Source organism: Mustela lutreola, chromosome 4 (genome assembly GCF_030435805.1).
Source record: "Mustela lutreola isolate mMusLut2 chromosome 4, mMusLut2.pri, whole genome shotgun sequence".
In the NCBI taxonomy this organism is placed as follows: Eukaryota; Metazoa; Chordata; class Mammalia; order Carnivora; family Mustelidae; genus Mustela; species Mustela lutreola.
Window position 1 is genome coordinate 161,084,169 of NC_081293.1, and position 15,542 is coordinate 161,099,710.

General features: G+C 38.9%; 1 protein-coding gene across 4 annotated transcripts in view; it reads right to left on the reverse strand.

Annotated features, from left to right (window-relative positions):
- MATCAP2 (microtubule associated tyrosine carboxypeptidase 2) overlaps positions 1-15,542 on the reverse strand; it is a 67,432-nt gene that overhangs the window by 9,142 nt on the left and 42,748 nt on the right. For 3 of the 4 annotated variants that reach the window (XM_059171561.1, XM_059171563.1, XM_059171564.1), the window contains 3 exons: positions 3,491-3,634; positions 2,577-2,709; positions 1,756-2,061 (listed from right to left, as the gene is read on the reverse strand). In XM_059171561.1, the coding sequence (XP_059027544.1) occupies positions 1,756-2,061; positions 2,577-2,709; positions 3,491-3,634 (583 nt within the window). The remainder of the gene's footprint in view (positions 1-1,755; positions 2,062-2,576; positions 2,710-3,490; positions 3,635-15,542) is intronic. The other variant, XM_059171562.1, reaches the window with a different exon arrangement.

Sequence of the window (15,542 nt, forward strand, 5' to 3'; positions counted from 1 at the left end):
ATAAGAGCTTCGTAACTAGAATATACAAAGAACACCTACAACTCAATAATAAAAAGACAAATAACCCAATTAAAAATGGACAAAGGGTCTATTTAGACCCCTTCTCTACATAAAATATGCAATGAATGCACATGAAAAGATGCTCAACATGATTAGTCATCAGGGAAACCCAAATCAAAACCCCAATGACAAAGGATTCACAGGGAAGATGGTTGAGAAAGGATCCTAAGCTCACCTTGTCCCAAGTAGACCTAGTTATGAATACCCATGTCAGTGTAAATACCCAACAGAAAACAACCAGCAGATTGGCAGAACAGACTCTCCACAGCTAAATGTAGAGAAGAGGTCACACTGAAAAGGGTGGACAGGGCAGAGGTGTAGTCAGAAACCAAACTGACCCAGAAGACTATCCTCAGGAGAGGACACCGTAAGGATGGGGAAGGGTGAGAGGAATATTGCAAGCAAAGAGAAAGGAGAGGAGCAGACCCTATAACACCCACCCCAAACATAAGAGACCCACACTGCAGAAACAAATCCCTATAACGTTTGGCTTTGAAAGGCAGAGGGACTTATCTTCATGAGTTCTTATAGTTAGTGGGGCTTAATACGAAGAACTTTAAAAATCACCAAGCTTAGATTTGGGGGAGCCAGGGAGCAAGAGGAAATCGAATCCTTGCCCTTAAAGAGACAGCATAACAAACAGCCCCACTGAGATACAGCATAGCAGCAACTTTAGGTAGGGTATATGAAAAGGAGATTTATGTTTACTAATCTCAGAATATGTGCTGGAGGAGCAGGGATCTTCAGGAGACTCCTCTAAGAACAAAAGAGCTGACAGGTGCCATTCCTCTCCCTGCCCCAGCCTAGATACATAGAAACGGGAAAGAACAAGCATACTCTCCACCTAGCTTGTCAACAGCATACCCTGCTCTCTTAGCCTACCCTTGCAGGAGTTCTCCAAAGCAGCTGCAGGTCTCCTCACACAGACCCTTCACACAGCTTCCAAACAGCACACCCTACCCCTGCAATCTCCTGTGGATCCACCCTCTCCAGCCTGGCCTCCACAGGAGTTTTCCCAGACAGCTGTAGATCCCCTCTAGCAGACCACTGTGGATCTTGCTGGCCCCGCATGCCCAGCCCCAAATACACAGCACTACAGAAGCTCTTCTTCATAAGGCCACTCTTCTAAAGAGCAGGAGACAGATGCAGCTGAATTTCCTAACACAGATAGAGTCAGAAAAAACTGGGAAGACAGAGGATATGTCCCAAATAAAAGAACCAGACAAACTTAGAGCCAGAGAGCTCAACAAAACTGTTTACGCAGTATGCCTAACAGAGAATTTAATGGTCAAAGAGAACATTAGACAGTGGTGATAGCTGCACAACTCCATGAATATTCTAAAAACCACTGAGCTATATATTTTAATGGGCAAACTGTAGGTCAAGTGAAGTAGAGCTGTTTTTAAAATGAGAGCAAGAAAAAGAACTGGCAAAATGTTAATAATTGGTGAATCTAGAGGATGGGTAATATGAGTGTTAATTCTATCATTTCCATATTTGTATAGGCTTGAAATTTTTCAAAATGATAACTGAATAAAGAATGCTAACAAAATATGGTTTGGGAAGACTAGCATTGACCTCAAGTAACAACGGTTTAATTTTTCACTAGTGAGTGATTTCTCTGGTGGATGAGGATGTAATTGAAATCAACAGACAACTGACCATAAGGCAAACACACAATCAAGGGGCACCCACCTGGTTGAGAAGTATCAGTCCATCCCCTCTTGGCTCGTACACAATAATCCCATCTTGTATTGGGGTCCTTGACAAACTTTCCAATATCTTTGAAGAGTTCGCAAAAAGACATTTGGCTGGCTCGATAAACAGTGTAGTAGAGGAGGGCCGCCCTCCATAAAAAGGGGTCTTTTCTAAAAAGGACGCTGTGAATACTTGCCAGTCCTTCCTCTGTGGGATTGTTTGGCTTTAGCTCATGTTTTTTACGACCAGTCCAACTGTTCCATGGCTGCTGAAGGTTGTTAATACCTCGAAAATAATGTGTGCCTATGGAGAAGAAAAGGCATGTGAAAAACGAGAAATGACATTTTAATTCTTTTCCACAAAAGATTCTACCAACAGTTCTAAAACCAAATTGATGTGTACCTATGAATCAAAACAAAGTGGAAAATGACCTGACCCTAAAGCTTTTTGAAGGAGGTACTCTTGCCTTCAGAAGGATTGCATGTATCATTCAAAGAAGTGTGACTTTTGTACAATTTATTTTCTTAAAGGGAAGAATCAGAGACTTGATATCTGAAAGGAATCCAGCATTCAGTTCCATTTCCCTTGGTTTCAGAAACACAGGTGAACTGAAATCCAGGAGTTAATCCAAGCTCAATACAGCTACATGGTACTGAAAAAATCTAATCTGAACTGAGACATTAATATCTTAGCTCAAATGAAAACTAACAATTTCATTACCTTTCGCCAAATACTGCTAAGAAAAAAACCATTATAAAAAGGTTTCTTTGCAGCTGATTTCTGATATTATAAGTGAACAAATGAAGGGCTACCCCTACCTATTTCATGCCTCAGCATTCCCTCCAGCCAGTGCTCACGTGCTGTGGAAACATTAATGGTCAGTGTTGGGCACCCATTTACCACTGTCATTGAAGCTCGGGAAAGCAGATCTTCAGTGAGATGAACTACAATCTAAGAAGAGGACACAAATACATTTATATAAAACAAAATGTAGAGGCTGGGGAGAGGAAGCTTTCACAGGAAACAAGAGACCCATAAACCAGTACGTTTTTTTTTTTTGTTTTTTTGTTTTTTTTAAAGATTTTATTTATTTATTTGACAGAGAGGATTACAAATAGGCAGAGAGACAGACAGAGAGAGATGAGGAGAATCTGGCTCCCTGCTGAGCAGAGAGCCCAATGCGGGACTCGATCCCAGGCCTCTGGGATCATGACCTGAGCCAAAGGCAGAGGCCCAACCCACTGAGCCACCCAGGCGCCCCAACCAGTACGTTTTTATTTCCAATTTGAATCTCCCGATACCAAGATGATGATAATTACTTCTGACCCTTCCACTTCTAAGCATGGGCAACCCAAGAGCCTCTCCTGGAATGAAGAAAAGTAGAGGGCTATACTGAGGAAGCAGTGCCTTGTTGTGCTCTCAAATACAGACCCCCCCGACCCCGGCCCCAGTTAAAATGATGCAAAGGATGGTACACAAGCCAGAGACCACTTCACTGCTTGGTCATTCTGAACGGGCTGCTAATAAGAGGAGGCCACTGAGGCAAATTGCTTCATTATAATTTTCATTAAAAAATTCCCATAATCCCATAGGCTATACAGAAAGGGTAGTATAAGTAAAGAAAAACATAATGAAGTTGAACACAACAATTCAATATAGTGAGATCTCTGGGTGACTAATTTAATGAGCAGTTAAAATGCCAACAGCATCTCGTGTCACTCCCGATTCATACCTCACCCAGGCAGCCTTCTTTCATCATGTACTTCCGAACATGACTCCAGATTCGAGTTTTAGATAGCAGGCTGCCACCAGTGGCCTGCTCAAATTTTTCATAACTTCCATATTTCTGTAAAGTCAGTTCCATAATATTGATGGACTGTAAAAAACAAACAGGGATAATGAAAATAAATAATCTCTTATTACTTGGAGATGAGTAATAAGCCAGTTATATTCTTAGGGATCATGACCTGTGCTGTGTTTATTGACTTCCAAATGAAACTGCAAGGGAGGTACCATATCTAATTCTAAACAGCTTTCACTCATTGTCACAAATTTTTACAAACATCTCTACTTACAAATCCTCTTTCCCTTCACAGCCTAAGAGTTAAAGGTACTAGTGCTGTCATTTGACAGGCTGAGAAGGCAAGGCAGAGGGGCTCCTTGGCTTCTCTAAGACCATCTGGTGGTCTGGCAGGAGAACTCAGAATGGAAGGTGTGTCTCCAGATTAATCACTAAATTACAACTGCCATTTAGATAAAGAGAAAAATAGCCCAAGTTTTAAGAACACTCAAAAGAAATAGCCATTCTTCTCTGATAATCTTATAAATCTAAAGTTTTCCAGGGCTTGTCTTTCAAATAAAACAGTCTCAACATTACTAAAAACACTTTTATCTTTTATTCAGGGCAGGGTACTACCTACTACTCCTTCTTTATAAATTTTTACATCAAAAGAATATGAAAGTTGAGATTTAAATACAAATATACAAAAAGGAAGACTTAAAAAAGCTAGAGATCACCAGTATCTTGGGAAAGCCACAAGGAAGGAAAACATAAGGAAAATGATCTTTAAAAAATCTTTTGGGAAAGAAGCTAGAAAATCCATTTTATGATGTCTAGTTTTTGAACTACTGTCAGACAAGAAAAGATTTTCCAAACAAGAAGCTTTAGAGTCAGACTAACTTCTTGTGTTGATGTCCCAGTTCTGTCCCTGCTCTGGCTCTGTGACCACAGGCAAGTCATTTAACTTTTTACCAAGCCTTTCATTTTTTTTTTTTTTTTTTAAAGATTTTATTTATTTATTTATTTGACAGAGAGAGAGATCACAAGTAGGCGGAGAGTCAGGCAGAGAGAGAGAGAGAGAAGCAGGCTCCCGCTGAGCAAAGAGCCCGATGCGGGGCTCGATCCCAGGACCCTGAGATCATGACCCGAGCCGAAGGCAGCGGCTTAATCCACTGAGCCACCCAGGCGCCCCAAGCCTTTCATTTTTAAATGGAGTAACAATAATAATGTCTACTTCATAGTTTTGTTCAAAAAATTTAGTCAATCTTTGTAAAGCACAGCGTCTGGGGCCTAATAAGTCATCAGTACCTGTCAGTTATTACTACATCATTGTTGTCATCGGTACATTCATTCTTTCTAAATGCCACCACTGTAGATAGTATGCCCAACACAAAAACTAGAAAAACTCACACGCTACAATTCAACATCTATTTTCCTATTGGAAAAATATGTATTACTAATAAACAAGGCATGTGTCAGAAAGTTATAACAAGAAATGGCTTCAACAAGCTTTGACTGGCTTTTGTTCCCAAAACTGTTATCAAAAAGGCAACAATTCAAAGTGTGGTCCAAAGGCTTGCAGCATTGGCTTCATATCTGAGCTGGTTTCAAATGCAGAATTTTACCCCCACCACACCTATTGAATCAGAACAAGATCCCCAGGTGATTGATGTGCATGGTAAAAAGGAAGATCCTGGAGAATTGGAATACAGCACAAAAACCCCAGATGCTAATTATTTATATGACAACTATTGTAATTAAAAGAATAAAAGCTCACAATTAAAAACCCACTTTAGCAGATTAGCAAAGCTTTTTGAATATACCAGTCTAATGATGACTAGTCATCAATGTATCAGAGTGAGAAGAATATGAGAAATCTGGCCCTAATTCCAGGAAAGACAGAAGTGGTACATTCTATATTGGACTATTATTTAGACCTAAAAAAGGTTAAGGAAATATATTATAACCTGGAATTACAGGTTTTTAAGTATTTACTTAATTTCAGATAAAAATAGCTTTTCTAGCTTATGCTTACTCACAAGAAAAAATGTTATTTGATTACTATGTAGTCCCCCCTTATCTGCAGAGGATATGTTCTAAGAGCTCAGTGGACGCCTGAAATTGCACTGAGTACCAAACCCTATGTGCACTATGTTTTTCTATACAAACACACCTATGATAAAGTTTAATTTTATAAACCAGGCATAGTAAGAAGCTAATAGTAATAATAACAAAATGGAACATTTATACCACTATACTATAATATGAATGTGGTCTCTCTCTCAAAATATCTTACCGAACTATACTCACTCTTCTTTGATGATGTGAGATGGTAAAATGCCTATGTGATAAGATGAAGGGAGGTGAATGACACAGGCAGCATTAGGCTACCACTGACCTTCTGACAGCATGTCAGAAAGAGGATCATCTGCTTCCCGATCAAGGCTGATCTTAGGTAACTGAAACCGCAGATAAGGGGAACTACAGTGTTTATTATGTAAGTTATAAGCAGTTTACAGGATTAATAAAAATTAAATACAGGTGTCCCCTGGTAGTATTAGTAGAAGGCTAGTAAGTATTCATATCCATAATAAGTATTCATTCATATTCATAATGGGAAACAAATCTGATAGGGAATTTATACTGAGAAAGAACCCTATAAATGTTAGGATGAAACATGCTTGGCAGTTTAACAACATTTAGGCAAACTTTATATCCAGGTACTAAATATTGGATCAAAGAATGAATAAAAATAGTGGATTTTTGGGGGGGGTTGATTTTTCCTACAAAATGATATACAACAGAACACCACATCCTTCATTTCATCTTGCTTACTGGCATCACAATAGCAATACTACCTGGGAGCTATACTGATGTTCCCCAAAGGTTAGGTTAATATGATGTCATGTGCAATACTTTTCTTTAAAGAGCCTATTTTCAGGGCACCTGGGTGGCTCAGATGGTTAAGTGTCCAGCTTCAGCTCAGGTCATGATCCTGGGGTTCTGGGATCAAGTACCGTGACAGGCTCCCAGGGAGCCTGCTTCTCACTAGCCTTCTGTCCCTTGCCCCCTTGTTCCTAAAAAATAAATCAAAAATCTTAAAAAAAAATAAAATAAAATGCCTATCTTCTTGTCATCTCTGTTGATTGCTTCATCAGTTTTTCAACTGGTCCAACCTAGACAGATTTGTCAGTGAGCATATAGATCTCCAGTATCCTTCACTGACCTCCAGAAATAACTTCCCAATCTTATCTGCATTGGAATAGCCCCCGGCACAGAGAAAGAAACAGTGGCTAAATTGGGTGGATAAATTCAAGCTTCCCGGGAGAAGTCAGAAATGCTGAGTGGTCACTTCATCAGTGAATATTTTTATGTTACCATTTCTGCTTCTCTATGCAGCCTCAACTGCAGGCTACAAAAATTTTATGAGTATGATCTCAGCTTTGGAAAAAGGAAGGGGCAATAAGCAATTTACGAAGACACAAGGAAACCTGCAAGAATATTCCCAAAGGCTGCTGTTCCTATTTGGGATGGAGTGATGGACTGCATTGAGGTTTATTATCTGTACTTTTCAGAAGTTTTAAAATGCTTTACAGTATGAATATATTAATGTTTTCAGAAGTTTTAAAAAGCCATTTTCCTGTTTTACTGAAGTATGACTGACAAAAATATATATGTAGGTCACACCATGTGATGTGTTTTTTAAAGGGGTACAATGTAAATATTTAATATCTGTACACACTATGAAATGATTGCCATAATCAAGTTAATTTGACACAGCTATCACCTCTTGTAATTACCATTTTTTTGTGTATGGTAAAAGCATCTAAAAGTTTAGCAAATTTCAAGTATACAATATAGTATTATTAACTTTAATCATCATACTGTACATTAGTTCCCCAGGACTTACTCAGTTTTTAACTGAAAGTTTGTACCCTTTGATCCACATCTCCTCATCCCCCACTACCAAAAGTTTGTTTTTGTTTTTAAGAAAAAAGAAGGGATGGGGCGCCTGGGTGGCTCAGTGGGTTGAGCCTCTGCCTTCGGCTCAGGTCATGATCCCAGGGGCCTGGGATCGAGTCCCGCATGGGGCTCTCTGCTCAGCAGGGAGCCTGCTTCTCCTCATCTCTCTCTCTGTCTGTCTCTCTGCCTATTTGTGATCTCTCTCTCTATCAAATAAATAAATAAAATCTTTAAAAAAAAAAAAAAAAAAAAAAAAAGAAAAAAGAAGGGAGAAGATCATCCCTTCTCCCTTGAGTTCAGAGACTCCCTATCAATACAACTTGGAGAATCATGCTTTCACAGGCCTCATCCACATGGCTATTTTAAGAAGGAATAAATTTCAAGTAAAATCTCTCTACTACATTATCATTAAAGTTAATCAAAAAACATTTCCCGATATTACATGGTGGGGAATTAAAACAAGAAGTGGCTTAATTATTTTTCTCCAATCATTGCTTTCAATTTGCCATCCAGAATTTCACCTTCCTATCCCTGAATATCAGTTTCTTCAGCTTTCCAATAATTTTCAAGTATTCAAAAAAAAGTCCATTTCAAGCAAACTTAATCCAATTTAAAATGTCAATCACATCTAATTTACAATTCTTTCCCCTCTCCCAGGACAGGTCTGCCCTGAGGCCTAAAGAACCTTCACTGAGAAAGAAAGGTATACAGTGACGTGATTCCTTCTCATCCCTCTACAGTTATCTAGGCCTCTCTTTGTCTTCAGTATACTGAGGGCTGGGAGAAGGAAAGAATAATTCCTATGCAACTGGTTCAGCTGTGTCCCCCTTCCTTGACTTAAATGCTGGTGCAAGCCTATCCTAGTCAGCACCTCCACTCCATGGCTCACTGCATACCCATACACTGCATACTGTATACCCATTTTATTAAATATATACAGTCAGTGAAAATTATGCTGACAAAAAGGAAATGCTGACAGTTTTTAATGACATGAGAAGATACAAATATGTAAACAAAAGTATACTAATGTCAGTTATGAACACCATTAGGCATGGGACAAGAAACACTAAATGTGAATAGTGATTATCTGTGGATGATAGAATCATGGGATTTTATTCTCTTCTCGATACTTTTTTTTTTTTTTTAAGAGGGGTAGAGAGGAGGGGGAGGACAGAAGAAGAGGGAAAGAGTGAATCAATCAGGCTCCACACCTTTCTCCCACTTGCCAGTTAGTTGTTGATATATTTTCTCTGGAGTATTTGTATTAAAAAAAAAAAAAAAGAAAGAAAAGAAAACGTGGGGAAAAGAAAAACTGAAAATTCAAAAATATTTTTCTGTCGTAATTTTTAGGCAGTGCAGATTGCTGCTAGGAAGAGTTGGTATGGCTTGCATTCTTGAGGCCTAATCTTGGAGCAAGCAGCCACTTCGCTCATCCATGAGGAGATCTAGCCCTGATTTATCCATAGACATCAAATATATTCTCTACTTCCCTCCAAGTAAGAATAGCAAATATACACAGTAAACAATCAGACATTACATAATTTCATTGATCAGTTTTAAAACTTCTGGAACCAAAACAGTTTAATATACACACATGCTTTTATCCAGATCTCAGTCCCCTAATCTGCAGAAATCTGACTTTGTACTTTTCCTTTATGTTCATTCTTAATACCTGGCCAACTCTTCCATTGCCATGTTAGAAAGTGACATACAGAAAGGCCCAGAGGAGTCCTGATGACTGTCCTTCTGAGAAGATAATGTGGCAGTTGACTTAATTTTTGGACAATACATAAGGTACCTGGCACTGCTTTATGGTTGATCCTTACTGTGGCGCCAAAAAGGGAGCACTTGCCTGGATCGTGGTTGATATATTCAGCTATACAACCCATCAACCACCTCTCACCAAAATGACTAGGAGGAGGGAGACCCAACAGAGGAAAAATTCAGAGACTGTGCCCTCTGAGACAGAATTATTGGATATGGACATAAACAGTATGTTGGAAAGGAATTCAGGGTAACAATCACCCGGGCAATGGCTAGGTTGGAGAAGACTATTAGTGACAACATAGAATCTCTAAGGGCAGAAGTAAGAGCTGATCTGGCAGTACTAAAAAATGCTATCAACGAGATCCAATCTAATCTGAATACTCTTACAGCTAGGGTAACCTAGGCAGAAGATAGAATTAGTGATCTAGAAAACAAACCAAGAGTAAAGAAGGATCAGGAGGAGGCCTGGAACAAAACAGCTTAGAAGCCATGAAAACAGCATCAGGGAAATAAATGATGCCATGAAACATTCCAATGTCAGAATTATTGGGATTCTTGAGTGGGGTGGAGACAGAGAGAAGACTAGAAGATATAGCTGTAAAAATTCTATATGAAAATTTCCCTAATCTGGGGAATAGAACAAGTGTTCATGTCCTAGAGGCAGAAAGGACCCCCCTCAAAGATCAGCGAGTCTAGTAAGACATCCAGACATATAATTGTGAAATTCACAAATCATAATTTCAGACAAAAGATCTTAAGGGCAACTAGGGGGAAGAGATTCCTTAAATACAGAGGAAGGACCATCAGAATAATGTCAGACCTGTCCAGAGAAACCTGGCAAGCTGGAAAAGGTTGGCAAGACATATTCAGGGCACTAAATGAGAAGAACATGCTGCCAAAAATACTTTATCCAGCAAGGCTGGCATTCAGAATGGATGGAGAGATAAAGAGCTTCCAAGTCCAGCAAGGCTTAAAAGATGATGTGATCACCAACCTGGCACTACAAGAAATATTAATGGGGGTTCTATAAAAGAAGAAAGAACCCAAGAGTGACAGAGAGAAGAAATTTACAGAGACAATCTATAGGAAAAAGGACTTCACAGGCAACATAATGTCAATAAAAACTTATCTTTCAATAATCACTTTCAACGTGAACAGCCTAAATGCTCACATAAAACGGCACAGGATTGCAGGCTAGATAAAATGACAGGACCCATCCATATGCTGTCTACAAGAGACTCATTTGGAACCTAAAGATACATGCAGACTGAAAGTGAAGGGATGGAGAACCATTTTTCATGCCAGTGAATCTCAAAAGAAAGCTGGAGTGGCAATTCTCATATCAGATACATTAGATTTTAAGCTAAAGACTGGTCAGAAATACAGAAGGACACTACATCATTCTTAAAGGGTCTATCCACCAAGAAGATCTAACAATTGTAAATGTTTATGCCTCCCCAATAGGGGAGCAGCCAACTACATAAGCCAACTATTAATCAAAATAGTCATATTGATATGAATACATTAATTGTAGGGGATCTTAACACACCACTCTCAGTAATAGACCACCCAAGCAGAAAATCAATAAACAAGGGCTTTGAATGACATATTGGACCAGATGGACCTCATAGATATATACAGAACATTCCATCCTAAAACAACAGAATACTTATTCTTCTCAAGTGCACATGGAACTCTCTTCAGAATAGACCACATACTGGGTGACAAATCAGGGCTTAACTGATACCAAAAGACTGAGATTATTCCTTGCATATTCTCAGACCAAAATGCTTTGAAACTGGAGCTCAACCACAAGAAAATGTTTGGAAGGAATTCAAACACTTGGAAGCTAAAGACCATCCCCTGCTCAAGAATTTTTAGATCAATCAGGAAATCAAAAAGTACTTAAACAATTCATGGAAACCAATGAGAATGAAGACACATCGGTCCAAAACCTATGGGATATAGCAAAGGCAATCCTAAGGGGGGAAATACATAGCCAGCCAAGCCTCACTCAAGAAAATTGAATAAACCAACTTTCTTTACACCTTAAAGAACTGGAAAATCAACAACAAATTAAGCCAACCCCACATACAAGAAGGGAAATAATCAAGATTAAAGCAGAGATCAATTAGTTAGAAACTAGAGATACAGCAGAACACATCATCGAAACAAGAAGCTGGTTCTTCGGGGCGCCTGGCTGGCTCAGTGGGTTAAAGCCTCTGCCTTCGGCTCAGGTCTTGATCCCAACGTTCTGGGATTGAGCCCCGCATGGGGCTCTCTGCTCGGTGGGGAGCCTGCTTCCTCCTCTCTTTCTCTCTCTGCCTGCTTGTGATCTCTGTCAAATAAATAAATAAAATCTTAAAAAAAAAAAAAAAAAAAAAAAGGAAGCTGGTTCTTTGAAAGAATCAATAAGATCAATAACTACTGGCCGAACTAATCCAAAAGAAAAGAGAGAGAACCCAAATTAATAAAATTATAGATGAAAGGGGAGAGATCATGACTAACACCAAGGAAATAGAAGTAATCATCAGAAATTATTATCAACAGTTATATGCCAATAAGTTAAGCAACCCAGAAGAAATGGAGGCATTCCTGGAAACCTATAAACTTCCAACACCGAAACAGGAACAAACTGAAAACCTGAATAGACCAATGTCTAGTAATGAGATTAAAGCAGTGATCAAAAACCTCCCAAAAAATAAGAGCTCAGGACATGACAGATTCCTTGGGAAATTCTGCCAAACATTCAAAGAAATAATACCTATTCTCCTGAAGCTGTTTCAAAAAATAGAAACAGAGGAAAACTTCCAGACTCTTTCTATGAAGACAGCATTACCTCGATCCCCAAACCAGGCAAAGGTTCCATTAAAAAGGAGAATTTCAGACCAATATCCCTGATGAATATGGATGCTAATGTTCTCAACAAGATCCTAGCTAATAGGATCCAACAGTGCATTAAAAACATTACCCACCATGACCAGATGGGACTTATGCATGGGATGCAAGGTGGTTCAACATTCACAAATCAATCAATGTCATAGAACAAATCAATAAGAGAAGAGAGAAGAACCACATGGTCCTCTCAACTGATGCAGAAAAAGCATTTGACAAAATAACAGCATCTGTTCCTGATTAATACTCTTCAAAGTAAGGGGATAGAGGGAACATTCCTCAACTTCATAAAATCTATCTATGAAAAACCCAGAGTGAATATCATTCTCAATGGGGAAAAGCTGACAGCCTTCCCTTTGAGAAAAATGACAAGGATGGCTACTCTTGCCACTGTTGTTCAACATATACTAGAAGCCCTAGCAACAGCAATCAGACGACAAAAAGAAAAGGTATTCAAATTGGCAAAGAAGAAGTCAAACTCTCTCTCTTTGCAGACAACATGATACTTTATATGGAAAACCCAAGTCTCTACCCCCAAACTACTAGAACTCATACAGCAATTCAGTAATGTGGCGATGCAAAATCAATGCACAGAGATCAGTTGCTTTCTTATACACTAACAATGAAAATATAGAAAGGGAAATTAGAAAATCAATTCCATTTACTATAATACCAAGAACCGTAAGATACTTTGGAATAAACCTAACTAAGGAGGTAATGGATCAATTTCATGAAAGAAATTGAAGAAGGCACAAAAAAAAAAAAAAAAGAAAAAAAGAAAAATCATTCCATGCTCATGGATCAGAAAAATAAACACTGTTAAAATGTGTATACTACCCAGAGCAATCTATACTTTCAATGCATCCTGATCAAAATTCCACTGGCATTTTTCAAAGTGCTTGAACAATCAATCCAAAAATTTTTAAGGAACCAGAAAAGACCCTAAATTACTAAGGAAATGCTGAAAAAGAAAAAACAAAGTTGGGGGCATCACATTGCCTGATTTAAGCTTTAATACAAAGCTGTGATCACCAAGACAGCACAAAAACAGACACATAGAGAGGGGAAGCAAGATGGCAGAGGAGTAAAAGACTGAAACAACATTAGGTCCCAGGAGTTCAGATAGATAGTTATCAAACCATTCTGAAGACCTACAAACTCAAAAGGAGATAGAGGAGAAGAGAAGCAGCAATTCTAGGAATAGAAAATCAACCACTTTCTGGAAGGCAGGACATGCAGAGAAGTGAATCCAAATAGTCGGGAAGATAGACTGCAGGGAGAGGGGCTGGCTCCAGGCAAGCAGTGGAGCAGCTGAGCACAAAATCAAAACTTTCAGAAGTCTGCTCCACTGAGGGATGTCATTCCAGAGGCTAAGTGGTGGTGGAACTCTCGTGGGGACAGTGTGGGACCCATGGGGTCACAGAAAGCCTGGGGGTGTCTGAGTGTGGCAGAGCTGACAGGTATAGGAGCAGGGAAGCTGGCTACAGAGATGGATCTGAGCAGTGGGCTCTCAGCTCAAGGTTATCTTAAACCATGATCCAAGGCAGAGTCGAGTCACGGCTCTTTGAGCAGGGACCCCATAAGTGGCAGATCTGGAGGATCGGCACAGGGGTGTGTGGCAGGAATCTGCTGGATTGGGAGACTCTAAAGGGGGCCAGGTGCCAAAGATAGAAATGCTCCATCATCAGCCAGGTGAGCACAGAGTGCAGCCGGGGAGATGGGAGGAATTCACTGCTTTTTTCTGAGGGCGCACTGAGGAGTGTGGCCCTGAGCTCTTGGTTCCTCCAATGGGAAGAGTGGGAGGCCGCCATCTTCACTCCATCCTCCAAAGCTGTATGGAAAGCATTTAGGGAAAAAAAGCTACCGAGAGCAACCCCAGGCAGATTACTTAGCTTGCCCCCTGGCAAGGGCAGTGCAATTCCACCTTGGGCAAAGACATTTGAGAATCACTGCAACATGCCCCTCCCCCAGAAGATCAGCAAGAACGTCCAGCCAAGACCAAGTTCACCAATCAATGAGTACTGCAGAACTTCTGAGCTAGAGGAAAGCAACACCGAATTCACAGCTTTTCTCCCATGATGCTTTAGTCTTGCAAAGTTAAAGTTTTTAAATTTTATTTCTTTCTTATTCTATCCTTGTTAACTTTTCCTCTTTCCTCTTTTAACATTTTTAACTATTTTAACTTATCACTTTTAAAAAGATTTTTTTTAATTTTCATTGTTATAGTCATATTTTATCCCTTCATTGTATTTAACATTTTTTGTATACATACAGGGTTTTTTCCTTTAAAATTTTGATAGAATTTCTTCTAGTAGATCAAATTATACCCTAAATCTAGCTCCAGCCTGATCACATTCTCCTCTTTTTATTCCTTTTTCCAACCAACTTGTCAATCCCTTTTTAGAATTGTTTTAAATTTTCATCTTTACAGTCATATTCCATCTCTTCATCGTGTTTACCCTTATGTTTGCATATATATAAGTTTTTCTTTCTTCAAACTTTTGGGAGGTAGTTTCTTCTAAGAGACCAGATTACACCCTAACTCAAATGGGTCGCTCTGTTTTATCCACTGGTCTAAAAAATATATATATACATATATATATTTTTTTTAATTTTAAATTTTAATTTATTATTTATTTTTACACCCCCCCCAATATTCTCCCCCCGTTTTGGGTTTCTTTCTATTTGGTTAGCGTATATTTTTCTGGGGTCTTTGCCACACTTTAGTATTTTACCCTCTCGTTCATATATTCTTATCTGGATAAAATGACAATGTGGAAAAACTCCTTACAAAATAAAGAACAGGAAGCAGTACCAAAGTCTCGGGACCTAATCAATATGGACATTGGTAATATGTTAGAACTAGAGTTCAGAATGATGATTATCAAGGTGCTAGCTGGGCTTGAAAAGGGCATAGAAGAAATGAGAGAATCCCTTTCTGGAGAAATAAAATCCCTTTCTGGAGAAATATAAAAACTAAAATCTAACCAAGTTGAAATCTATTAATTTCAACCAACAGTTGAAAGCTATTAACGATTAAAATCTAACCAAGTTGAAATCTATTAATTTCAACCAAGTTGAAAGCTATTAATGCAGTGCAATAAAAAATGGAGGCTCTTACTGCTAGGATAAATGAGGAAGAAGAAAGAATTAGTGATATAGAACACCAAATGACAGAGAATAAAGAAACTGAGCAAAAGAGAGACAAACTACTGCTGGATCACGAGGGGAGAATTCGAGAGCTAAGTGATACCATAAGATGAAACAATATTAGAATAATGGGATCCCAAAAGAAGGAGAGAGAGAGAGGAGGGGCAGAAGATATATTGGAGAAAATTATAGTAGAGAACTTCCCTAATATGGCAATGGGAACAAGCAT